This window comes from Drosophila persimilis, unplaced genomic scaffold (genome assembly GCF_003286085.1).
Source record: "Drosophila persimilis strain 14011-0111.01,24,50 unplaced genomic scaffold, DperRS2 tig00000191-arrow-pilon, whole genome shotgun sequence".
Taxonomy (NCBI): domain Eukaryota; kingdom Metazoa; phylum Arthropoda; class Insecta; order Diptera; family Drosophilidae; genus Drosophila; species Drosophila persimilis.
Window position 1 is genome coordinate 10,091,789 of NW_020825298.1, and position 27,789 is coordinate 10,119,577.

At 40.0% G+C, this 27,789-nt stretch overlaps 1 protein-coding gene across 5 annotated transcripts; it reads left to right on the forward strand.

The window, feature by feature from the left end:
* Positions 1-27,631, forward strand: LOC113565818 (polypeptide N-acetylgalactosaminyltransferase 5). Of its 5 annotated transcripts, none has more exons than XM_026989043.1 (11): positions 1-64; positions 527-599; positions 20,954-21,712; positions 21,782-22,128; positions 22,188-22,354; positions 22,538-22,856; positions 22,920-23,097; positions 25,331-25,511; positions 26,596-26,735; positions 26,796-27,029; positions 27,094-27,631. In XM_026989043.1, the coding sequence occupies exons 3-11, from the start codon at positions 21,533-21,535 to the stop codon at positions 27,238-27,240; spliced, it is 1,893 nt and encodes a 630-aa protein (XP_026844844.1). In that variant the 5' UTR covers positions 1-64; positions 527-599; positions 20,954-21,532; the 3' UTR covers positions 27,241-27,631. The 5 variants fall into 5 exon arrangements, with proteins under 5 accessions (XP_026844844.1, XP_026844845.1, XP_026844841.1 ...); XM_026989040.1 differs by lacking the exon at positions 25,331-25,511 and adding an exon at positions 23,350-23,530 and having other exon boundaries at positions 2-64; XM_026989041.1 differs by lacking the exons at positions 1-64; positions 25,331-25,511 and adding an exon at positions 23,350-23,530 and having other exon boundaries at positions 448-599.
* Positions 27,632-27,789: the final 158 nt, after the last annotated feature.

Genomic DNA, 27,789 nt, shown 5'->3' on the forward strand with positions numbered 1-27,789 from the left:
CGCGTCGCGCATGAATTAATTATTAATAAAAAAAAGGAAATTAAAGTGCTTGTGCAGTGCTGGTGTGAGTACCGGGCCATGGAAATTTGTATGATAATTTTTCGCGCTCATTGATAGAGCTCAGTTGATGGAGGAAAAGAGCAACACACATATACATGCATACGTGTGCACTTGATGGTCGCCGCGCACGCACACAGAGTAGAAGTAGTAGTAGTAGAAAGTGCAGCAGCAGGCAGGCGCGGTCCATAATAAAGTATATAAGCAAATCGGTAGCGGGTATACGATACGTCGGTGTAAATAAACCGGGTCGCCCACATTCTAAGGGGCGCCTCCCCATCCCCTCTCGCCATCTCTCATTCTCCTGTAAGAATTGCGGAAAACGTGTTTAATTTTCGAGTATCGTATCTCTCTCTCTCTTCGCTCTGTTGTGTGCGTGCCTGATTTTGTTGTTCAATTTAATTCGCCACATACACATACACACACACACTAGTTAATCCTGCCGCCCTGCTCTTCCTCCCCCCTGCAGCAGCAGCAGCAGCAGCTACTCTCTCCTCGCATCATCATCCAGCAGCGACGCGCACCGGAGATTTATTCCATAGGTAAGTCGACTGTTGATACTTTTCTCCCATTCTCCATTCACGATGCATTCGCTCCTCTCTTCTGCACATTTGGGGGCTTAGTTCGGCGTAAAATCATTTCAGTATAATATGTATGTTCCTGAACTTGATTCTTATTGGAGGTCGCTGTCAATTAAACCGGTTCACGGAATGGCACTGCGAGTCCGATGCTGGACTGAAGATGCCAGTCTCCAACAGATCTTCTTTTTCTGGTTTCACATCGGACTTTTTTACACAGGGTATATTTTATTCGTAGAGGTGTAGAATTCTTACAGAATTATATGAAGGAAGTTTAGATCTGTGGCAGAGGGAACGCCCCTAAAAATCAAGACCAAAAATATGGAATATGCAGCAAATTGAAGCTGTTTAGGATTCTACTTTGGTGGTCTCATCAAGGTAAATGAAGAAAATTCATGAATGAACTCAAGGACAATAAGAGCTTTGCAATATTTACAGCAGCATTATAGGGTTAAAGGGACTGGGCCAATAGAAAGATCAGAGAGAACAAAGAGAGATCCGTTAGAGAGCGAATCGGAATCAGGATGAACGTTCCACTCTGACCAACGAAAGAGCGTAGGAAGATGGAATTCCAATAAGTTTTGAAGAAAAAAGGTAGAGGTCTGAGAGGTGAGGTATGGTATCCTCTCGTTCGAATATCGACTCTAACGTTATCTTGGTTTTTGCTCTCCCTCTGTGTTTCTTCTTAGATTTTTCTGGTTTCTTGCTTGTCCTATCGCCTGCCGTTGCTGGCCATTGCAAATGCGTTTTTTCCGTCTGTTTTTTTTTTTTGCTTTTTATCAGACCACACTGTTGTTGTCGCACCGTGGAACCAAATGCATTAAGGTCGCACTGGTATTTTACTGTAATTAATGTTGAGGCAAACTAATGACAATGGGCCACGTACATACTTATTGCCCTCAGTGCTATGATGATGACGACGACGACGATGATGATAGTGACCGTCAGAGAGAAATACTTGGGTCGTGACTCTGGGCGATCGTGGACACCAACAACAAAGAAGAGATTGTGAGAAGAAATTCCAAAGAAATGAAAAAAAAATGATTGTCGAAATTTTAGTGATTATCAGCAGAAAGTGAGCACTTTTTGAAAATTTATGATTACTCTGTGGAAACTTCAGTCATTCTTGACCTTTATCTACGACAAGTAGTTCTTCCGCTCCATGCAGTTATTGATGAGCAACGCCCACTGTAAATTAGCCTTGCCCTCGGCCTCTGCAGCAGTCAGGTATTTTTGCTTCTTCCTCGGAACTTCTTGCAAATTAAGCCATAAACATGACTGAGAGAAATGAAGGCCGCTCCAACCAAGCGGAGGGCTGAAACTTTTGATACCCTTTGGCAGATCGACAGGGAAATTCTTTTTGATTTAGATCGAACAAGAGATCTCTCTGTGGAAAGAATATTTTACGATATGGGGATCCTATTTGTGAAGTGCTTGAGAAAAATACCATAGATATCTGCTGTAATTACTAGCCTTCTGTCAAAAGTGATAATTATGTTGATACCTATGGCATAAAGGGTATAAAACAACTGCCACATGCCGCCAATAAATGAACGAAAAACTTTGTTTTTTCTTTGGGCCACTTTTAATGTGCTACAGAGAGATGATCTCCTCCCTCTCGGTCTCTCCTTCTATTGCTCTCATCAGCGCAATGTAGCAATGTTCAGCCCCCCTCCCCGCCTCTCCATTCGGATGGAGAAAGCCATCAACGCTCCGTAAATTCCCTCGAAGCCAACACTAAACTAACACACACACACACACACACATAGGCAGAACACACACCTGCAACAACGACTACAGTTATGGCTAGAAAAAGAAGCGGAGAGGAGGAGCAGCCGCATGGCATCAACATTGCGATGCCTGATGCTGTATGGTGTGGAAGATTTCCCCATAGTAAAGCTGGTTTTACTCGCATCTTAATTGTCTCTAGGATGAAAATACTCTTTTTTTTTATAGCACTGTCACTGCGGTTTTGGGTGGAACGTGACGATACCCAATGATCGGACACCTTTTCTGAAGGGAAATATATGATGAGAATACATTCTGGTTGGAACTTCAAAATGGAGATTTGAGACGATGTTCTCGCTTTTTAAATTCTTTCTAATTGATATTTTCATAAGGCTAATAGGGCAAGACTGCTTTTGAGGGCTTAGATCTGTCTACCAGCTTACTTTTTGGTCTATTCTCAGGTGGATACGTATTATATCTTTTACTTTGGTTTCCACAGCTTCTTTCGATGATTTTCAAATTGAAAATTCAAACGTTTAGTTGCATTTTCGCTAGATATTTAGACATTGCTGAAGAAAATGTCACAAGATTACTAATTCCAACTGTAATACCCTTTCAAATATAGTAGTTTTTAGGTATTTAGAGCCTCACCAAATAGGAACCCCATATCTTGGTTATTGTGGATAACTAATTTAAGATATGTTTTCCCCATTTTCGTGGACAGAAAACTATTAATTGACACGTTTTTGTTTTATTTTGATTTTGAAATGTGTTAATTGAAATAATCTCCTTATCCCCACTTCTATATTTTGGTATTCCGAGACCTAAAGAAACATTTTCCGATTAACATTTGTAGGGGACTGTTTTCTAGGGCATTCAAAAGTCTAAGCCCCTTAGTTTCATTCACTTTTTTGTGGTCTCTGAGCCAAAAGCTGGCACTGTTGCGAATATATGGTGCTCTTGTCGCTGTCATCTTTTATGGGCGGCCTCCTGTTGCCGTTGTTTGTGCCACACTGTCTGTCTGCCTGCCACTCATGGCCAAATGAAGACCAACTACTCATCCTGGGCCATCTCTTGTGCCTTTCCCTCCTCTTGTGTGTTTTTCGAGCCTGATTGACTGCAGCAAGTGTGCATCAGGGGCATACCACACACACAATGTCCAACATGAGCCAGCGGCTTCTTCTCACTTCATAAAACGTTAATGAGTTTTAAGGCCCCCCCCCCGATCCATCCATCCATCGTGTGTGCTCATGTGGGAGCAAAGTGGCTCCGAAAGGGGGCCTTGAAATTGCCATCCAAAAACAGGCCGATCGAAAAAAGAAAAAGAGAAAAAATACAGAAACAGCAGTTGGAAAACAATTACAAATATCATTGGCCTTATTTCTTTTGTTTTTTAATTTTACGAAACTGCTGGTTTTTTTTTTGGGTCCCTACGAGTGTCACCGATTCACGCACGCACACATACACACACATGAAGTTATTGCAAATACAGATACATACGCTGACGTAGAGGATAACTGTATTTGTACAGCTTTTCGCACTTTGCTTTGGCTCCGAATAGGCTCTCGCATTTCACCCCCTCTCTCCTCTCCCCGCATCATCTCTCGCACTCCACTTGACACCGCTCTTGTGCTCGCTCTCTCTCTCTGTCTAGCATATGCTACTGCTCTGCTCTACTCTCGTTCTCCCGCTTTCGTCGCTTTGGCGCTTTTAAGCTTCCGAAAATGATTACGCGGCATTTAACACATAGACACTTCCTCTCCTCCCCTCCACCACTCTTCCACTGCTCCCTTTACGAAGTGAGAAGAGAAGGAATGACTCAGTGGTCGCTGCAGTCGATACCCTGCAAGTCGTGGCTTCTCTTGGAAATTCCTATGGAATCTATACGATTGTAATATCTGTAATATATTCTGGAGATTCCATAGAAAAAGACTTACGCACAGGAATATTAATCCGTATCTATTGTATAGTCATTATCACCTAAAGAAAGGGCATCTAAAGCTTATGTAGAACCTCTTATTTCTATTTTTGGCGCATACTGTGGCTACAAATACTTATTTCCTCTAAGCCCGAGACCCAGACAATATTAATACTTGTTCTTATTTGCCGGTTCTTTTCTCATCTTTCTCTATTTGTTCTTTCTTTCCCACATTTTTGCTTACGCATCTTGAAAGAAGGAACAGCATGAAAAAGAGGAAACAGTTCTGTTGCCACACATTTTCTTTAGCCGGTCCGCACACAAAGTTGTCTACCCTACAAAGGGACAGAAAACAAGTATGATGTTCCTGTCATTTCTTTTGAATCCTTGGCAAACAAAAACCATCTCTAAAAGCATTTATTCCAACTCGAATACTTTCCACAAGAGGGACTGCTGCATACCCTTTTAAAAATGGGGAAGGGGTATCGTATCTTTTGGTCTCGCATTCCCCTACCACGTGGGCCACATTCTTTCATTTCGTTTCATTTCCTTGCCAATTCTTTTAAGTTTTGCTTTGAGTTTCGTTTTCTTTGTGTCTTTTTGTCTATTCTCCTTATTCTTTTTTGTGTGTTTCTGTTCATTCTTGTTCAAAACTGTTGTGTTGTGTTGTCTAATGAAAATGCCTTGATTATTTATGAGCATAAATTAAAAATTAACAGTACGCTGCACACAGATACACACCCACACAGAGGGAATGCCTCCGCATTGCCCCCACCCCACCCCCCACAAGCGTAATTCAATTATGTTGCATATATTTCATATTGCAAAAGGCAGGCGGGCAGTCAGCAGCGGAGGGAAATTTATGAGCCATGCCCCCAGGGTCGGGTCGGTTCGGTTCGGTTTGGTTCGGTTTGGGTCGGTACTACTTTGTCAAAGCCAAAACCAAGAGACCCAAAACCCAGCGAACCGACCGACCAACCAACCAGTGGAGCAGAGAGTCAGCAAAGCCCCCAGAGCCAGAGTCAGCGCCAGAGTCAGAGCCAGAGCCAGAGCTCCAGCCACTACAAAGGTCCGCCAGTCCGCCGACCAGTGCTGCCAGCGTAGCAAATTTTCACAGCCAGTGCTGCCAGCGAAGCACATTTTCACGGCAGCAGAGAGCAGGGCAGGGCAGGGCAGAGCAAATGCAAAACGTGGGTGGTGTGGCGGTGGCCGTGGCGGTGTGGTGTGTGCCCCATAAATTCAGATAAACTATTAGTGCATGAAAGCAGCCACAAACAAAAGAAGGTACCATACCGTTCCCCTATTCCCCATCTGTTATCTGGCCCACACACAGAACATATGTATGTAGAGATAGTCAAAGAGCCAGACGAAACATAAGTTAACAATATTTTGCACTCTATTCGAGAGGAGAGGAGAACCAATCAATCGTATTACTCACGTGGCCCAAAAGTCATCTAGGAATTTGATTTCCTAATTGCTATGCTTGGGGGGACACTAAAAGTTACGCAAAGCGTTTCGTTTAAATTAGACCAATGCCACATGGAATGGAACACATTTGCCACATTGTAAGCTCTCTTTGCCTTCTTTCTTTCTATCAATTTCTTTGCCTACAAAGGTACAAAACACAGCACAATCTATAATTAAATGGAAAAGATACGCTGTTAAGTGAAACTAAAAGATCTTGCGACAGTAAAAGGCTATCGGTTTCTTTTCTGTACTGTTTCCAAGGGGAAATGGAACCTACTCTGAATATTTCTTAAATAAAAACAACATTTTTAAGCAAAACTAAAAGTTACACAACATTTGCATCGAGTTCAATGGCTTTTCATGGATTTATTTCAAACACTGTCTCTCCTTTCCGAACATTTGCATAACAGATAAGCTTGCAGTCATAACAAACAAATATACTCTACTCGTATATGAATGAAACAAACGTCAACAGAATGACCCAACTGGGGCTTCCACGTTGCGTTCTACGTAATCGGATTTCCCCTGTTTTTAATCAATTTGAGGAGCTTCCACCACATAGAAGGTTTTAGAATAAACAAACTCTTATCGTTCTAAGAATTGAATGAAAGACAGAAGCCTTTGGTGAACAAATGGTAAACAACGCCACAACGCTTTCTCCTAGAATTCCACACTCATATTTGTCTGCTGGTGCTGTCCAAGATCATTTATTTTATAAAGAATATGATTTTTCTATAATTTTATGGTACAATTGTTATCATTTTTCCTTCCTTTGAAGACTTATTGCTATCTGCTTTATTGTTTAAACCAACATATTCGGCTAGGAACACATTTTATACTCCTATCAATCCATGAAGAATCCCAAGAAATCTCGAAAATCATAGCTTGTTGAAGAAATGCTTAGATAAGATTCTTCTATCAAATCCTCGAGAATCTTGGGGAATAACAACAGATAGACATCCATAAATTTGCCCATTTATTCCGATCAAGAATATATTCCAAATATATGTTCTATATGGGATCGAAAAGGCTTCCGTTTGTGCATTACAAACTATCGAACAATGCCTTTCGAAAAACCTCTGAAATCAGCTTTAATGAATTTAATTTATTGACTCGAATGATTCCCTGATGCCAAATTTGTAATCCCTTTGTACCATCTGTAGAGTGTAGATTGTAAAAAAAACAAAGCCCAGAGATGACTCAAACATTCTGCTATACGAAAAGGGGGCGGGGGAATGAGGGATCAACACATTTGCATTGGTTTTTTTTTTTGTGCGGGGCGGCGCCCGCTTGGAGATTATGCGGTGGTGTAAGCCATTGGAGATCTGTGTCCCCCCCCCTGCACCTCCACAATAACCAAATGTATGCCATAGAAATTTGTATTCCATTGTCATGGACACGCATCACGCATCCCACATGGGCCATGCCCCATGCCCACTGCACGAGGGGAGGCGCCAGTCCCGCAGTCCGCAGTCCGTCAGAGTGGCTCACAAATGTCCCCTATATACAGATGTATACGATATGTCGCTATGTCGATGTGTCTGTACGGTGGGGGAGAATGTCGCGTAGCAGAGAGTGCGATAAAAGAAAGAAGGAACCACGAGGCGACACAGATGATGAAGCTGGTGCTTCTGCGGTGGCGACTGCTGCAAGGAGAACGATTAAGTTGAGGCAATAATAAGGAAATAACATTTTAATGGGCATAAAGAGGAGATTGGCTTTCAGTGTAAGCGTGTGTGTGTTCGTCTGTGTGTAAGAAAGGCAAGGAGAAAAGGAAATAAACGGAGAGCATCCAAGTATGGGTGGAGGAGGATAGTATGTGTGTGAATGGGTGTGTCGATTATACGAAAAACCGCAAAACAGTCGAATCTCCTCTCCGGCACCCGCCCCGCTCTCCTCCCCGGCACATCTGCTACCCACGGGTGCGTTCATGCGTGATTGCTAATCGCGATAAGCAGGGGAATTTGTAATGTGATTTTAGGGCCGGGCCGGGCCGGGCTGGGCTTGATTTCAATTTTGAAACTAGTTCAAAGCCATAAAAAACGATGCGAATAAAAGCTATCCCCTTGCAGCCATTTTGTAGGTCGCTAATTAGACAGCAAAAAACGATGAAAATTTTAAACGATAAGCAACTAATTTTTGTTGAATTTTCCTCAGTTTTTCAAGTCAAAATTTCGATACAAAATACACACCACAACCAAAAACTAGTAATTTTGTAAGTTTAATATTTTCCAAAGGTAAGCTTAAGAAAAACAAAGTTTAGGTTTTGTATCTGTATTTATTAGCTCTATTGGAATTCTACAGACGTGATCTTGTGCAAAAAAACCTACAAAAATAAGAGTACAATTCTGTGTGTGTTTTTGTTCTGTTCTCCAATCAAAATGTTCATCATTAAATCGGTAGAAAGTCCTATCGAAAATCACAAAATTTTCGACAATAGGTTTCGAAATTTCTGCACAGCTTCCAAATATTCCCATCTTTAATTCTAAATTATTCGAATTTATTTTCCTTTAATTAAGTCGAAACCACTTTAATTTCCGTAATTGGTTGAATCGCATAAACGATGCCTAATGGCAGAACCGAAGACCAAAAAATGGAGAGCCACAAGACACAACAAATTAATGATGCGGGTCAAACCCCAAGCCAGGGGACACCATCCCCTGCACACGCCCCGTCCATCCCCGTCCACCACCCATGCCCCGGATGCGATGGTCCAAATAAAATTACCATTGTACCAAATGTCAAACCCCACAGAAAAAAAAAAAAACTTTTTCGTTTGTTCCACTTATTTGTCTTGTCCCCGGGTCCGTCCGTCTCCCTTTTATGCACATTCTTGTCTTTTTTTGTTGGTTTTTTATTTGGTTTGCAGCTTCGTGCAAAGTTTTACAAATTGCAGGAGCAAAAAAATACAACAGACAGAAAAAACAACTTTATTTGATAGAAAAAAAAGAACGGTACAACAAAGAAGTGAAGTTTTGGTAAATGAGCAATTGCTATGCAAACGCTTTGGCCGCTTAGCATATTTTCTGCTTTCTAAACGCCTCCACCTGCCCGCAGACACTCGGACTGAGACTGGGATTGGGACTGGAAGTTCTCTTGGTCTTTCATCTGGCTCTTCTGCTACATTTAACACTGCAGAATCAGCACTGGCAGCACCAGAAGCAGAAGTTACTGAAGTTCTCTGTTCTTTTTGGCTTACATTTTCCCCATACATATATACCCAGCAAGTACGTACATATAAGGGGTATCTCCGTTTTGGAGTAGGTGTGTGCTATCGCCATGTGAGTAATACTGCAGTTGCATTCGCTCTCGAATTTATATCTATCTAAAACCCTAATATGGAGATAACAAAGTCATTGAATATTAGAAAGATAACATATTGATATTTGATTACAGATTACATAATTATATTATCAGGCAGGTTCCGGCTTTAGCTTACTTGTACGTTTTCAGCCCAAACGTTACGTTTTGGTTTTTAGGGGCTTCCATTTTCGTCTCAATTTAGTGTTGTTAAGCGCACTAAATCCGCTGTTAAGTGTACAATCCGATGTTACGGGCTGCGTCAGCTGATTGCACAAAAACGTAAAGTGCTGCCGCAAAGCAAAATTTGAGATGGGGTTCACAAAAAGCTTTATAAATAAGGCCTAAGCTAAATTGTCCTGGTAATGGTGCCGATTATAAGTTCATTTATCAATAAGTCATCTATTTTTTCCTTCTTCAATTAAGATTCGTTTTGTTGTATAATAAATCGTTTTTATTTGAAAACGAAAAATTTCGCACCACGAGAGCACCAATTTGTTCGTTTTCCAAAGTGAATCCGAAAGTTTATTCGAAAGTGAAACCGGGAGCCGCCTGTTTATATGAGTCTGTTTCCCATGGAATTTATATTTATCTAAAACCCAAACATTTGTGTATTTTTAAACAAATGCTGTGTTTACAATTTCTGTGTGAGATGAGGAATGATTTTCGAGCCCCCACAAACTTACCCTCTCTTCGGTCTCTACGTAAGATTTGATGTGGTTGATTTTGGGCATCAACATTTATAGCAATCGTCTGTACATTCACCAAAAAATCATCCAAATTGGATAAGTATTTCCCTTTATATAGGGGAGAGGATTCTTTCTTATCTTCGTGTGTAATGGGTATCCCATAGTCTATATATCGACTGGTCCGTACAGATTCATTAAGCTCTCCTTTTTTTTCTCGCTCGTTCTTTGTCTGTCTATCTGTGTTACCTACTTTTTCTCTCCCTCTATTTGTTTTTAATTAAAATGCGTGTCATGAAATCCCTTTTTTTTTGTTTTTTGCTACTTTGCCAAAAGATTTCAGCTGGGAGAAAAAAATTAGCTCACAAATCCCCTTTATGAGCTTTGAATAGTTGATGGATGGAAATGATAATGATGCTGGGGTTGGGGGATGGAGGATGGGGGATGACAATGACGATGGCTCTATGTCCCAAGATTATTCAGTTGTCAATTTCTCACATTTCTCTTCATTAGGCGACAGATTTTTTTCCCCTCTCCTGTTCCCTGGCGTCGTTTTCCGTATTCTGTTTTCCTTTAGAATTCCACTTAGGTTTTCCAATAAATTCACTATCTTTAATTTTCGTCATTTATCTTTTTTTTTTTTTTTTTTTTTTGTTTTTTTTATGGCTTAACGATATATGTATTTAATTTGATTTATTCCCCGCAATCAAATGGGGGCTTACAAAAGTAAATACAAATTATAGTAAATATTTTATGGGGCCTTTAGTGTTTTTTTGGGCTACCACCTGCCACTGGGCCATAATCAGTTGCATTAAACCTTCATCTTTTTGTAATATTTGTAACCTTTTAAATCACATTATCACACTCTTCTGATATCCATCATTCCCCAGACTCTGCTCTGCCTTTGAGGCGGATGGGGGGGGCACTCTTTTAATTGCCATTCCCGTATCTCACGATTCGATAAAACGGAAAACAAAAGCCGCCTGCCTTTGGGGCTGAGGGGGCTAGAGGCGCCAGGGGGGGTAAAAATTAACATTTTATTAGCAGAAATTGCGAGGCGTTGGTAGTCATCGTCACCACGTCGTCGTCTGTCGTCGTCTGTCGTCGTCGTCGTCGTCTTAGTTCATTAACCTGCCCCAACGGACAGTAGACAGAGTATACGGCAATAGAGCAGCCAGCAGCGGACCTCCCATTTGTTTTTATGACTCCCTGAGCAGAGTGCCTTTATTTTGTGGATTGTGGAACGCATGTGTGTACACTGTTTACAGTGATTGCTGCGGCGTATTTATAGCGCTAATTTGTATCATTTTGTACCCTTTTCTCAGAAGGGTATTACGGAATTTGATAGGAATTATGAGTCGGTTCGAGTGGAAATTTTAGATAGATTTTGGAAGTGTGTGGGACTATTGTGTTTTAAACAAATATTTAGGCATTTACGCTATACGACTATTTTATCGCCTTAATAGAACGTGTTCTGAATTTTCATTGATAAGTTGCAGTGGAAATTTCTTCAAGAATCAGTGACGGAAACCCCTTAGCGCAGGTTTGGATAAAATGTATTCTTTTTATTTCCAAATGCAAGAGTATCTTTAGAGAGAACTTCGCTCTGGAAAGCTATTATTCCTTTTCTTGTTTTCAGCTGGCATTCTGCATGCCAACATGAAACAGAAATAAATTTTATTTGTGTGCAATATAAATTACGCGCCTTTCACATTTGGTTGGAGGCAGGGGCAGGCCGCCACAGTTCCAGAACTTTAGAATAAAGTCATCCACAGAGAGAGAGAAAGAGGGAGAGACTGGTGGGGGAATTGGCAGTCAGCCACAGATCATTAAAGTGCCAAGTGCAGGGCCCCTACACACACCTACAAACGGAAGACCAGAAAGACATTACCGTCCGAATAAACAGTATGCCTGAAATTTATGTGGAATGTTTATTTCACTTTTTCGGGGGTTATGTGGCGTGTGTGTGTCTGTGTGTGTGGATGCCTCAAATGAGCGCACTTAATTATACAAAGTATTTTCGTGGCTCAACTTAAACTCGAGTGATTTATTTATTATGGGGGCATGGCAGGGCAGCATGCTGGGGCATCAAAATGATTAATTTATGTGTGGTGGTGGAGCAGGTATTTCTGGTATGCAAATCAACGTGTGGAAGCCGTGTGGAAGCCATGCGGATTACAGGGAATTTCCTATCGATGATGAATAAAATGCATCATTGTTTCATGCTGCAAATTGATTGGTTTTATTACTTACAAGGTGGCGCTATCTATTTAATGGGTTTTGGGAATATAAAAGGAATAGGACTCTTTAGTTATAGTTTAGTGCATTTAAATGTATCCAGAGTAACCTTTATTGAATCCAAAGTGGACAACAGATGCCGTTTATGACGTCTTCTTTTGGTATTCTTCTTCAAAGAAACATTTCCTTCAAAATAAGCATTGGCAAGGCCTTCCGAAATGTCCAGTAAATTTACTTTTGGCCACGTTTATGCATTCAAATCAAAAATAGCAGGAAAAATTCAAGGAATATGCTTCTCAAACTTTTTGTTTGCTCTTTATAATACGGGAATGTTACAGATATTTCTTCTTCACATAAAGCCTATAAATTCCCCTAATTTACAAATAGTTTCGTATCATTCGTAATAGGGGTATCTTTTCGCTTATGGGAAATTTCTACTAAAAAAAAAACCCCTTCATTTGACGAATGCGGCCTTACTCAATTAGCATCCTTACAAAGAGGGACTCATATTTTTCTAATATTTTTTTTAAAGCACGAATTATGTTGCTATTAATCTTCAATATTTCCAATACTACTGATCTTTCCCCAAACCACTTTTTGATTTGACTTTGACTAAATTTCAATAAAATAATTCAAGTTGACGGACCTCTTTCAGCATAAAAGATTTCAAAAGAATGACTTTTCGATGGAAACACTCGCGAATCAAAAGATTTCGCATTTGAAGTGTCATAAACTGAGTGAAACGAGGGTTAAATCAGCGTGTGATAAATGGTTTTCACGTGAATCCCCTTCCCACAATGCGGTTGTAAAAAACAAAAGGCAGATGTTGCCTGTCATTTGTGGGGGCCCCTGGGAAGCGATAATAACAGGTCGCCTCGATCGGTCATCATCGTCTGGTCAGCAAACGACTCTCTTAATTGTACAATTTCATTAATTGCACTTAATTGCTTACGTTTTCCAAATTGTTTTGCACTGTTTTGCTTTTGGTTTGCTTTCATTTTCCTGTTGCGGTTTTTTTTTGTATACCCTCTCAAAGGGGGGTGCTTGTAATTCAGTGCCAATTTGTATCCTTTCTCCGAATAGATCACCTAAAAATAGTTTGTTCAATCGGAAAACAATACTTTGGTGTCGTTTTTGTTGACTGTTAAACAACATCAGGCGTTATAAAAGTAAATCACCCTTTGTTGGGTATGTTTTGGGATGCCATGTACTTCCATAGCCCTCAATGATTATGTTTTTTTAAGATAAAAATCAAGCAAACATTAGATTTTACACTTAGCATTTCACATGGCCATAGGTATCATCGAAACAATCCGTCGAAAAACAAGCAAATTTCTGAGAAAATCTTCTTTTTCTGAGTAGTATGCGGAATGCGTTTCTTCCTAGATTCAACTTGCTATCGTTTTGGCCACATGATGGGTGCAGTCTCCCCACCTAAAGGTCCCAATAAAAACAATCAATCTTTTAGGGTACGTTCTTGCTGCCAAAAGATCCTTCATGACACGGCACATTGATGCTCCGGCACTGCGGACTGAAGCGTATGCTGAAAAAGAGTATGTCCAAGAATACAACCAGAAAGAAGGGTATCAAAAGCTTCGGCTAGATTTCTTTTGTGTTAATTTTTTTATGCACTTTTAATTGCATTTTGTGTTACAATTTCATTTTGTAAGCATTGTCACAACGATGTTGCCGGGCCCCAATTATTGCAATAGCTATTGTTCCCATACGAGTGAACTCGTTGTCGTGGCAGTCACAGCTGATCAGAGAGGAAGGGGGTGGTGGAGGGGGCATGCGACCTTCGCCGCAAAACACAACCAGCCGCCAATTCATTAATAAATTGCTTCAAAATTGTGATTGCCAGCTACAGGCGTAAGGCAGGCCGTGCAGAGATTTCTCGAGAGTGGAATAAAATGTTGCCTTTCAAGTGCCAAACAGGTTCGATTTGATCTTGTTATCTTTTAGTAGTGGGGGGGGGGGGGGGGCTCTCTGGCTGGGCCGTGGCTCTTCCTCCTTTCGTCGGCGTTGGCCAAAGAATTTCCCACTAAAAGTTGACACAGATTTTCATCAAATTAATTGCTTTGCTCTTTTTAGAGTGCACATCGCTGTGCGCTCTGAGCGCGCGCGTTGATGGCGTGGCCGTCGGCTGCCGGCTGCTGCCTGCCTGCTGCCTGCCTGCCTGCCTGCCAATGACACTCAACAAGCGTGCTAAGTGTTGTGCACAAGTGCAGTTAACCCAGAGACACGCACGAACCTGTATGGAATACAGTAGAGATTCGGTAGCGTACAATTTGATTTAGTAAATGGAAAGTCTTGCCACAGAAACTATACCTAAAACCGTAAGAAAATATCAATAAAATAGAGCCAGAGGAATATTTTATGCTACATTCGTAAAATGACGCGAATGTCGTTGATTACGTGTGCAAATTTCCCATAAGTAAACGGACACACTCGTTACGAATCTTGAGAGATTTTAGAGGAGAAAAAGAAGAAAATTGCATGTTTTTAATTTAATCGCTTTATATTAAAGATTAATAATACTTATGGTATAAAAACATTTCATATCGAAGATATGTAGATTTTTCAGTCCTTTATCAAAACTCTTTCCAATAAACAGACATTCAAAATCTCTTGAATATTTGTTTACTAAATTGAACAAATAAAACCAAAGTACATACCGATTTCTTTCATTCTACTTCTGTGCCTTCTTTGTATTCATATTCATAGCATATTGCACTGTACCCTCGGTATAGTTTGCCACGCCTTTTACGCCCCCCTCCCTACGTTATCAGTAGCAATAAACAGGAAAGCTTAAAAAGCTTTCAGAGTGCCATTGCCATCCCATGCTCCTTACCTCTTGTAAAAAATGTTAGCTTCCGCTTCCCGACGATAGAAACCAGCGGAAAAAAAAGGTAGATAGATTGAGTGGCTTGAGGGGGTAGGGTAGGGGGGGAGTGCAAGAGAAAATTGAACTATTTTTATGGCAGTTTGACAGTTTTTGAATGGTTACGCTGCTACGTGCTGCAGATAGTTGTGCGTGCGTGTGTGCGTGTGTGTGTGCGTGTGTGTGTGTCCGCGCAGCGCTCTCTATTTTAATTAAAAATTCTAGAAAATTAAATTAAAAACATTTTTTTTGCTGGCGCAATGCAGTAACGGGGGCCATAAAGCAAAAACTTGAAGGCACAAGTGCGAACTAACGAACAAACACGAACCGAACAAATGCTTATCGACACAACAGCGGCCCACCCACCATCGGGCGAAAGAGCGAGAGAAACAGAGAGAGAAATCAACGTTCAAGTTCAGCGATGCCGGCAGCGCCGTCCCGTTCTACAATTGAAGCCGATTGTCATACATAAATCATCAATTTTGTTGTCGTCGCCGCTGCGACCGAAACAGTGGGCTGAAAACGGGCAATGAATTATGAAATGAGACATTTCTAAGATCTTTTTGAATGCCAATTACTTACCGATCTTATAAATTAGGTATATAAATACATATATCCATCACAAATAATGCCTCTTTGATTTAGATCATTGTCGGAAGAGAATTGTGCTTCATGGAATGGAAACCAAAGCTTAATCAGCCTTGATTCATTTTCCTATGGCAAATCCTTAGGCAGTAGAATGTCTTAATTTTCGTTTCATATCAATTTCCGAACACTGTGCCGCCCGAACACTCTCCCGCGCGCTCTCCCTCTCTCTCTCCCTGACCGAGTCTTTCTTTCATGATGCTTACATTTGTTGCCCTGCCTGTAACTGTTGTTTTGCTTCTGTTTTGCTGTTTCTGTTCCTTTCTTGGTCTTCCTCTTGAGTGCGCGCCGACAGCCGCGGCCTGCTGTTGCTACAATTGCTTTTAAATTGAATTATAATTAAGTGCTAATGTAGATTTAATAAATATGGTTATCTGATAATAGTTTAATGTAGTTGTTTATTGACAAGAGAACGGTTAACAATGATTAATTTTTATGAGAATTTTATTATGAAAATCTTTGATGCGTTTCCAAGACGAAGAGTTTTTATTGTGGTTGAATTAGAGTTTGCTTTGGCGAATGCAACTCTTAAGTAAAAAAGAACACAATTATTATGGAGTATAAAGTAAAACTAATTATAAATTAATACTAATGGTATAAATAATACTTAGAGGAATAATACTTACCAATCTGAACGTTTTTTTTTTGTCGATAATGTATTACAAAATTGTATTTAATTTGAATCGTTATGGGAGTTTTACTATGAAACAGTGAATAATTCTTTTTGTATTTTATAGACTCAATTTTATTTTATTTATTCCAAGCTAAAGATCATTTGAGAATGGGAAAGATTATTTTCTGAATTCGAATATTGAATAGAAAATCTAACAATAATTATGGGAGCTATAGGGTTGGTTCTAATTTCCAGCTAAATTCGGAAGTGATTTATAGTGTGAAATAGTAAAATTTACAGTGGAAATTCGCATCAATTAAGAGAGAAAAAGTATAATTTGTAGAGTACTTATGGCAAATATATACTATACGAAAAAAAAACTATTGAATCGAAAGTGCTTTCGGAGTAAAACAGTACAAATGCCTGCTCATTTTGTTTAAGTGGAGTCAACAGTTTTCAATGATAAATAGGTATGGGAAGTCATGCGAATTTCATTGTAATTGAATTTGCATAGGAATAAAAAATGAAAATTCTCAAGCTCCAAAAAAACTAACATTGATTTTGGAGTTGAAAAGAGGGCAAATTTCACTCTTTTTTCACTCTCTTTCTGGCACTCGGCACCTGGCACTGGCGCTTCTAATTTTCGCTCTACTTGTTATCCCACCTGAAAACGATGTTGTTTGTTATTTTTTGTTCATCGGGCAAACCTGATTACCTGTCAATTAGCAGTTCACAAAGCATGACTGGTGCTCCACCCACTCCCCCTTTCTCACTCTCTCTCTCTCTCTCTCGCTGTGCCTGTCTGTGTGGATAATTGCATTTCAACATTTTACCCAGATGCCAATTATGATTTTCAAGCTGAACACACACAAAACACACACACACACACCCACAAATTGTAAATGTATTCATTTGACATAATTGTAATTGAATTGTCTATCGCATAAAAAATGTACATACGTTTTCGTTCTGCAAATGAAAATAAATGTCAGGAGCCCAAAACAAGCGTGTGAAAGCAGAGCTGTTACAATTTGATTAATTCGAATAAAACAACACAAGATAAAAGCAAATCAAATTTAAAGAACATATTTAATGAATATGTTGTTTTATGGTTGGATTTCTTCATATGGGGGTTTTGAAATACCCTTTGAAAAAAGGCTGTACGTATTAGGACTGCCCATCGGTCAACCCAGGAAGAAACTGAGACCGAGGGGTGCTGCGGCATGACGCGTGAGGCGTTTAATCGTACCCATACGTAATCGTGGGTAGGTTTTGAAAGAAATATTGCCAAGTAAATATACATATTTACTTAAATAGTTTTCATATTTCTTCTTAAATAAAGATGTTTTCATAGAACATTTTAAATGAAACTCAATTAAAATTATAATTTAAATTAAATACCCCTTTTGCGAATAGAATTCATTTTGATTTAAACACAAATGTATGTAAATTTATGTATAAAATTCTTTGTTCTATACATGCATTTCGAATCCTATATATAAAACAAATACAAAGTTCGCAAAAAGAGCTGTCACTGCATTATGATACGGGTGGAAATTTTATTTAATTAAAATTAATATTCATAAAAGTCTTTCTTCCAAATTTCAGTCACGTATTCACTCACAAATATATAAACATTTTTACGGTATCATCTGGTTCCTGTTTTTAAGTGATTTCATTGAAACACGAGTACATTTTGAATTATTAATAAATTTAAATGCACTCGCAGATCGGGCCATTGAAAATGGGATTCAATTTGAATGTTTTTTCTTGTTGTTTTTTGAGTACAGTTTTAACCGTGTGACTACACCGCTTACGAAAAAGCTTCCCTGTAAAATTGTAATTATAAAAAAGAACTGGAATTTCCTTTTTGTGTTATTTTCATTTGCCGCTTTTTTTAAATTTATTATTGATGATTCCCGACGATGGGCCACTCCTGTGTGCAGCAGCAGCAGCAGCAGCTGAAGTTCTCTTCTCCCCACTTTGGGGTCTCTGTGGTGTGTGGGGTCTCCTCTCGTACATGCAATTGCATATTTTAACAGAGTGTTCACTCTAGAGCCTCCTTATCCCCTACGGCCTTGCCTTGACTTGCCCCTTGCCCTGCCTCTGCCCCCTCCCGGATCTGTGCCTGGTGCTACATACAAGTGTGCGTGCAACGTGATGGTGGGAAACGGGTTTTTTTCAGACTCCCGGAGACGACTCGACTCGACTCGACTCGACTCTTGTCTAGTTTGGCAAGAGCGAAGCTCAACGACGACGTCGCATGCCTTATGAATGATTCAAATGCACGTTATGTGAGCGCCAACAGAAAAGAAAAAAAGGCAAAAATAGTGTTCGAAGCAGGGCTTTTTCTGAGTCGGGGTTTGGATACCCTAGGGAGGGGATTTTTGAAGAGATTTCGTAGATCAGACATACCCTGACCAGATACCCGCTGACAAAACAAACGTGTTTTTGAGGCCGAGAGTGCAAAAACAAAATAGACCAAGACCGTGCCCAGCGCTGATATGGACAGTTGGATCGAAGAATACTTGCCTGTGGTAATCCACGAGATTTATAAAACAAAAATATTCATTGATCTCAGTGGTAAATCGGGCTAGAGAGTTTTTGAACAAATGTCCATTGGCTTATGGGAAATTTTGCACAGCGAGGCAGGTATTTGATTCTATACGATTCTTTCTCTGGGTTACAAACGTCTTGTAAATCTGTGTCTACCCTCCCGCCTCCAGGGCATGCAAAGAAAGCCAGCTGAAAAGCCCTGGCAAAATACCGTTAAGAGTTGTTGCGCTTTTTCTGTAGCTCTCGCACTCTCGACAGCAGCGGCGGCAGCAGCAGCAGCTCTCGTTTGGCTTGTTGTTTGTCTGTTTGTCGTCTGCTTGATGCCACCTCGTCTCTGCTGCGGCCTCTGCTGTTGCTGTTGCTGTTGCCCTCTTGTGCTGCTGTTGCTTCTGACTCGGTTTGCGCCTGACTGCTGCCTTGTGTGACTATGACCTTTGTCAATGGAATTTTTTGGCCAAAACGGCATTTGAAATACTGTTTTTCTTCCTCCTTTTGATGCCGTTGGCATTTGGGTGTGCAGACACGAGATTCAGAGATATTTGCGGTGGGAGCCAGAGCCATAGCCGAAGTCAGAGATCCAGCAACAGAGCCGGGAAGCCAGAGCCCCCAACGAATCCTAAAGCCGGAAAAGAAATATTGAAATTGAAGCTTTGATTCGATTTATCGATGCAGATGTGTGCCATTTGCATGGGAAATGTGTGCGTGTGTGCGTGTGCGTGTGTGTGTGTCCCATATAAAGAGGGGCTTGTGGGGCTTGATTCTTATATGGAATAACAAAAAGTATCAATGCAAATGAAAATAATTGAGATGTTTGTATCTTTTGTATTCTGCATGTATTATATTTGCTTTCTTCAGACAAATTGACTTTTTCCATAGAATTTTATTCAATATTTGTTGTATGGGGGGAAATGAATAGAACAAATCGTTTTGTTGCTGCTTTGAAAAAAGAGATTGAACAAATATGCGACAAAAAAAAAGACATACAGATGTTCTCTCTTCGTTCGAGGTTGAAATGAGATTTTAAATGGATGCATTAGGCAGTCCCCAAATCTATTATTGTTATCCTAATAGATTGGCAAATAGTTGAGAATTTCTTGGTCTAGCAATGGGAAGGCCACGAGAAATTTATAGGAAATTAAGAATTTTTATATAGTAGATAAATAGTGTACAAATTTGTATTTGTGATTGAGAAAAGAAACCACCAAGGATCAGATTATTACTATATTGTATGTATTACCCTGACAAAGAAATATTCTTGCTCCTATTGTTATCTCCCACGATTGACATGTTAATGCACTGTTAAGTACTCCCTCGCTCTTTAAGGCACACGACAATTAACATGTTCATGTTAAGGCTCTGTCAAGCGTGTAAAGGGCACCGCTTATTAACATGATTAAGCTGTTAAGCCTCTGCTAATTACACAAATGTAATGAAACTGCCCAGAGTACTGTTGGGAAATCAAATTATTCTTTGTATAAGCCTTTTACCCATAAAAATAATATTCTGTAACCCCTCTAAACCCCTCTAAAACTAACATATTTTTCTCGTAATTCGTAGATATATTTTCATTTTAGATGCATGCTTAGATATTTGAATTATTTTTTAATTTTCTTCAATTATTGGTCTAACACCTGTCTATCTTGCATGTAAGCGATCGGTACGATGTTTGTTATACGATTCGCGTGTTACGCTCGGTGCCGGTTCTGCCTGGGCTCCTCGCGTAAAAAGTTTTGACTTGGGTTTCGTTTTGGCCACTTGATGGTGGCAGACATTGCACGTCAGCTTCCAAATGAAGCCTGATGTCATACGACCGATTAATAAAAGGTTAAAAATATCCATTAACAGTTCTATGTTAATTGAAGTAATGTAAAGAAATGTCAGGCAGTGCATACGCTCCACAAATTAACATTAGCTTGATCTGTTAATGTAATCAAATACGTTCCACTGTTAAACCAACGAAATTATAGAGGGCGAACCAATGTTGGCGGGTGTACCCGGTGTGTGGGGTGGGAGGAGGGGATGAAACTACACACATTTATTTGCCAATTAATTATTTAGTCTCGAGAGAATGATTCGTGACTTTTTGCCAAAAGCAAATCACAATTGAAATACACATAAAAACAATAATAAATTGTGGATTATTTATCTGATTATCGAGCCACAAAAAAAAAAGAGATTATATTGTTATGGAACCATGGCTGAAAATATGAAATCTCATAACTTTCATTTTCTCATTATCTCGATGTGATTTATCATAGTTTTTGTATCGTTTGGCTTTCTTTGCAGTTAAATAATAGCCCAAGGTCTTTGGAGAGAGAGAGAGAGCGTGAATTGAGGAACGATAGACGGCTGTTGGAGACTGTTGGTCCGGGCCTGAGAGCTGGCCGAGGCGATACTGGACCTGGATGTCGCCTCAATGGATTAGCGATCGTGAATTGTGAGAGGAGCATAACACCCCTTGATGGCGAGAAGCCATGAGAGAAGGCAACACACAGACCAACGACGACGACAGAGAAAGATGAGAAGTGCTCCCATATGTGCCAATAAACAACAATTTTAAACTAAAAACAAATTTCACGCTTGAGGGAGCGATAAAAGTCTGATACAACCGAATGAAACAGAAACATAAATCGCAACAGAAACAACATTTTTTTAAAACATAAGGCAACCATTAATCAACATATCGACAAACAGAGCTACTAGAATCAGGATTTAAACAACATGTTCTGTGAGGAATAAAAAAGAAAGCAAAACCAGACCACCACATCATCAGAAATACAAACCAATCAACGGCTAACAAACCGAAAGCCCCTTAACGATAGTTAACAGAAAAGAAAAGAAGAAAAAAACAAACAAACAGCAAACATGACCTTCTCGAGCTTCACACGAAAAATGCGTGGACGGATGCGCTCCAATACCTGCCGGATTGTACTGCTCACCTCTTTGGTGTGGGTGATCTTTGATTTTGTGCTAATCACCCGCTATTCGGACTGCATTGGCAAGGACGGATGGCGTTGCAAGCGTTCCGGGGAGTTCGATGTAGAGGTACTACCAATAGCCTATAGAGATTTACACTTTTCAGATATTTAATTGCCTTTCATTTCGTTTTTGTAGCTACCCAATGCCGAGCCACTGGTGGACGATAATCAACTGGTGGACGACAACGAAATTAATACGGAAAAATCCTTGGATGGTGACTCGGGCAGCGCCTTGATTATGGGTCAGGGCTTTGCACCCGGTGGCATATCCATGACATATCCCAGCGTGTCACTGAAGAAATGGTTCCTAGCGCCCACCGTTGAGGAGGCCAAGGGCAAGCCCGGCGAGATGGGTAAACCCGTGAAGATACCCGCGGATATGAAGGATCTCATGAAGGAGAAGTTCAAGGAGAATCAATTCAATCTGTTGGCCAGTGACATGATCTCCTTGAATCGTTCCCTAACCGATGTCCGGCACGAGGGGTGAGTCCTTAATCATCTACCTGCGAAAACTAATCCAAAATTTAATATTTTCCCCTTAGGTGTCGTCGAAAGCACTATGCCTCCAAGCTGCCCACCACGTCAATTGTGATAGTATTCCACAACGAAGCCTGGACGACGCTTTTACGAACAGTCTGGAGTGTCATCAATCGTTCGCCGCGGGCCCTGCTCAAGGAAATCATTCTGGTGGATGATGCCAGTGAAAGGGGTACGATGGCGTTTCCTTTAGCCTTCGCTGATGATAATGGCTGCCACTGGGTTGATAAATTGATGATAAATAAAGCCGAAATTTGTCCAGTGAATCAATGCCACACCATCATACCCTGCCCTAGTGCAACAAGGGTATTCTTTGCTCTGTAGAATCCATAAATAATTACATTTTTCATCTCAGATTTCCTGGGCAAACAGCTAGAGGACTATGTAGCCAAGCTGCCGGTACGAACCTTTGTGCTGCGCACAGAGAAACGTTCGGGTCTGATACGTGCTCGACTGCTGGGCGCGGAGCATGTGAGCGGTGACGTAATCACCTTCCTGGACGCCCATTGTGAGTGCACGGAGGGCTGGCTGGAGCCGCTGCTGGCGCGCATCGTACAGAATCGTCGAACGGTTGTGTGCCCCATCATTGATGTCATCTCGGACGAGACATTCGAGTACATCACAGCATCGGACTCGACGTGGGGTGGCTTCAACTGGAAGCTGAACTTTAGATGGTTTGGATATTACGAATATTGATCTGTTAATCCAATACTATAACTTCCCCTTTATCATCCCAGGTATCGAGTGCCCTCCCGTGAGATGTCGCGTCGGAATAACGACAGAACTGCTCCTTTGCGTACCCCCACGATGGCCGGTGGTCTGTTCTCCATCGATAAGGACTACTTCTACGAGATTGGCTCCTACGACGAGGGCATGGACATTTGGGGTGGCGAGAATCTGGAAATGTCGTTCCGTGTAAGGCAAAGTCACATGAAATATTCGCAATAGTTTTTCCTTCTTTTGTTTTCGTTCATGATTTTCGTTTTCTTTAGGCCAGAAAGAGTCCTTCCATAAGTCTAAGAATTCATTTTTATTTTATTTTATTTTTATCATTTTTTTTTTTAAGTCTTAAAATTTTAACGTAAATTGAAACAAAAACTTTTTATAATCATAAAACGTACACACACCAAACAAGAAAAAAACATAACATCCAATGATAACCCTCAGATATGGCAATGCGGAGGCATTTTAGAAATAATACCCTGCTCCCATGTGGGTCACGTGTTCCGTGACAAATCGCCGTACACCTTCCCCGGCGGCGTGGCCAAAATCGTGCTCCATAATGCGGCCCGTGTGGCCGAGGTGTGGCTGGACGAGTGGCGTGATTTCTATTATGCAATGAGCACAGGTTCGCAAAAAACAACAATCAAAAAAATTAAAAAACAAAAAAAAAAAAACCAACAAACAAAACAATCAAATAACATTTCCAAAACCACCAAATCGATTTTATATTGCGTGCATCTAACTCCTAACTTTAAGAATTACTCGTTATATATTCGTAATTGGTTTTAATTCGCTAAAAACAAACAGAAAAAAAACACTCAAAAAGGTCCTCAACTAAAACACTAACCAAAACCTAAACATTAAATCAAAAACTGACATGTTTTGTTCGGAGCATAAACGAAAGCATCAAGTTATTAAACTAATCTAAATAGCTAAAGATTTTTGTGTAACCACCTACCTACCTACCTACCTACCTAATATATAGCATACAACATATACCTACCCTACCTATAAATAACTATGAATAATTCCTAGCTATCCAAACATATATAATGTATAAATCGGACGGCTTCCTTTACCCCGAAAACGATGACAGTACGACCAATCATCGCTTCCACTTCAAGTATTTCGCACTGGCATATCCCTAACTCAGAACTTTTTCCATTATATAATTTGTTTGATCGCAATTCTAATCGATATTCTACTGGATTTTGCTCAGTTTCTTAAGATTCTTTTTGTGCTCATGCTCATCTCTCTCTCTCGCCCTCTCATGTCCGTTCATCAAAGAATCCACTACTAAACATTAAATATAGGTATCCAAGTACTCTCTTATAACCAGAAAGTTGTGTAATAACGATTTGAGATCCTAAGCTAAAAATAACTTACATACATACATATAACTTGTTGCTTATTAATTATGCTTTAAGTATCAGAACGATTGGTAATTAATTTTAATAATTAGTTCTTTTTTATTTTTAGTTGTAACTAATATTTAATTTGATCATAGTTTTCTTTTGTTGGGAATAACCTTTGTGTCCCCTGGTTGTGTCTCAATGGGTTTGGGTGTGGTTTTGATAAGCACTTATGGGGACTCGTTACATTGTGTGGAAAAACTCTAGATATACTACAGTTACTCGTTACCGCCTCTCGTTTTATAATCCCTGTACTCGTACTCGTTATACAGTTATATACAGTTTTCTTGAGAGTTAAATTTGTGTAGGCCTTACCTTTACTAACTAAAAGTAATGCGGAACCATACTAGCGATTTTGTAAACTCGAAATTGTCAATCGTATTTCGTTACTTCTTCAAAATATGCAATACTGCTTCTGCAAAAAACTTTCCCATATCCTGCTCAAAGCATTCAATGTTTTTGTAGCTACTCGTTAGATCTAAACTCACTACTTCTTCAGAAAATACACTGGTAGTCCTTTAAGCAGCATTCTTAAGCGGAAATATCCCTTATTTAGACACTGTATTGTGTCCTCCAAAGAGGTTCAATCAATGTGTTTTAGCTACTCGTTAGTTTTAGAATCCTTACTCGTTTTCCATATTTGCTAGTGCTTACAATCCACAATCCCCACCAAAAACTCCCTTAACTTTTAGAGGTCGCTCTTTCTCTGTCTCTCCTTCTCGATGTCCCTTACCTCTGAGGGGGGTTTTAGGCTAAAACAACAGCAGGAACTCGCCACAAACTTGCGCTTGGCTATTATATAACTCTATATATTAACAAAACAGCTTTTCTATATATATTTGTGTATATCTTTCTCGTCCAATTTCTTTTGCCAAAAATGCTCGATTGTAATGCTCGATTGTCAAACACACACAAAACTCTTATGAAAAAAAAAATACCACACACAATCAACAAAAAAAAAAATCAAAATATGAAACCACAAAAACCGCCTTCGCCTCCGCCTCCGCCCTCAGGTTTGGATGTGTGGCGGTGTCCTCGAGATAGCGCCCTGCTCCCGTGTGGGTCATGTCTTTCGCAAGTCAACGCCGTATACCTTCCCAGGCGGCACCACGGAGATTGTGAATCACAATAATGCGCGTCTGGTTGAGGTTTGGCTGGACGACTGGAAAGAGTTCTACTACAGTTTTTATCCAGGTTAACAAATAAAAAACAAAACAAAACCAAAACCAAAAACAATACAAAAACCAAATCAAAACCAAACGGAATGCTTCCTTCACTTTCTGTCTCTCATTCTCTCACGTTCAATTTCTCTATTTCTCTATTGTCTGTCTCTTAAATAGTGTTTTGTTCCGTATATCCACCCTATACATACAAATACATAGTGCAAGCCGCACGCCCTGCATTACGCAATTGTCTATATATCTACTATATCTCAATATTTATGATTTATGGCATGGCCGTGACAACAAAATCCAAACCACCGAAAAGCAATCAATCCACCAATCAATCAACCACCAAATAGTTTTATCGATTCACCTTTTAAATATGTATTTTTTTCGTTGTGCAAATATTTTTTGTTGTGTGTCTGTCCTATTATAATTCTTGAGTTCCTCTCCACTCCCCCACCGCACACCCGACGCCTGTTCTCTTTGTTCCCCCCTCCCCACCACTGTTTTGTCTTTGCATTTTCCACATCAGGGGTATTCACGGAAAGGTATTTGGATTATGGTTTATTCCAAACATGTGAATCAATAGCCCCGCCATTTTTATTTGTCCTTGTTTTTATGTTTTTCTTTATTAGGGTTACTCAATAAAACTAAAAAGTAATTACTTGAAAGCCAGTTAAAATTTGAATCTTGGTTACGGGTTTCTATGCTTAAATATTATCTGTACTCCACTAATTTTTGTGTATTATAATAACATTTTTGTTGGGGTATGAAAGAGAAAATTGTATATATCTTGCGGCTCTAAGCCTTGTAATTTTTGTGGATAATATATGTATGTATGTAGATAGCATCCTTTGCTTGCTTTAAATGTACTAACGTGGAAATCGTAAAGAATCTCTGCGGTTGTGAATACTCTGATAGTACTTTCCTTCAGCACCCGCACAAATTCTTTTGTATTTATTATTCGAAATTGCTTTTAAAATATTAAACACGCATGTATATCCTAACACAAACACAACCCACACTTACATTGATGTTGTTGCGACAAGTACTCGAGTATCCTTACTGATCTCCTTATATCTCTCTCTCCTTTTGTTCTGCTGGAACTTTAGGTGCTCGCAAAGCTTCGGCGGGAGATGTTAGCGATCGCAAGGATCTGCGTGATCGTCTCAAGTGCAAAAGTTTCCGCTGGTATTTGGAGAATGTTTATCCAGAGAGTTTAATGCCCTTGGATTATTACTATCTGGGCGAGGTATGTTTATTTATTTTGTAATACATATTTTAATTCATACTCAAATCTTTTACCCTTTAGATACGCAATGCGGAAACGGAAACCTGTCTGGATACCATGGGCAGGAAGTATAATGAAAAGGTTGGCATTAGCTATTGCCATGGCTTGGGCGGCAATCAGGTGTTTGCCTACACCAAGCGACAGCAGATCATGTCCGATGATCTGTGCCTCGATGCGGCCAGCTCCAATGGCCCGGTCAATATGGTGCGTTGCCACAATATGGGTGGCAATCAGGAGTGGGTCTACGATGCGGAGGTTTGTCATAAATATACATCATAATCTTTTATCTGTGATACTTAAGATGTATTTTGGTTTACAGGAGAAGTGGATACGTCACACGAATACGGGCCAGTGCTTACAGCGTGCCAACAGAGATGATGCCAATACGCCGCTGTTGCGGCCCTGCAGCTATGGCAAGGGCCAGCAGTGGCTGATGGAGTCCAAGTTCAAGTGGCAGGCACACTAGCAACCCTCGCAACATCCAATTAACTAACAACAACAAAACTAAACTAAACGGATCCTACTAACTATACTGAGAACTTCCAATTTGTGTTGATTTTTGCTGGCTTTTGTTTATTGACATTTATGTAGCTTTAAGTTTACTTCTGATCTAAGTTTTCTCTCTCTCTCTCTATCTCTATGTGTGAGTGAATGTGTTTGTCCTTTGCGGCAGGATGTCTTCCCGAGTGTATGCGTGAGAGTCAGTACTACAATTTAGATATATGTATGCATCTGTGTGTAGGCAGGCAGTTCTACGATTTATATAGATCTATATATATATATATATGTATATGTATATGGTAATTGTAAATTTACATTAGCTTCGACCAAGTACCAATAAATTGGCATTTAAATGACATTTTGTGCTTCACAGAATATGATTTAAAGCGAATGCAAGGCCAAGAGCAATTGCCACAAGTGTGTCATAGCAGAAACATATAATCAATATTTAATTAATAATACGATGAAACAACAGCACTCCCCAGCCCTCCCCCAACATTCCTAGATAGAATTT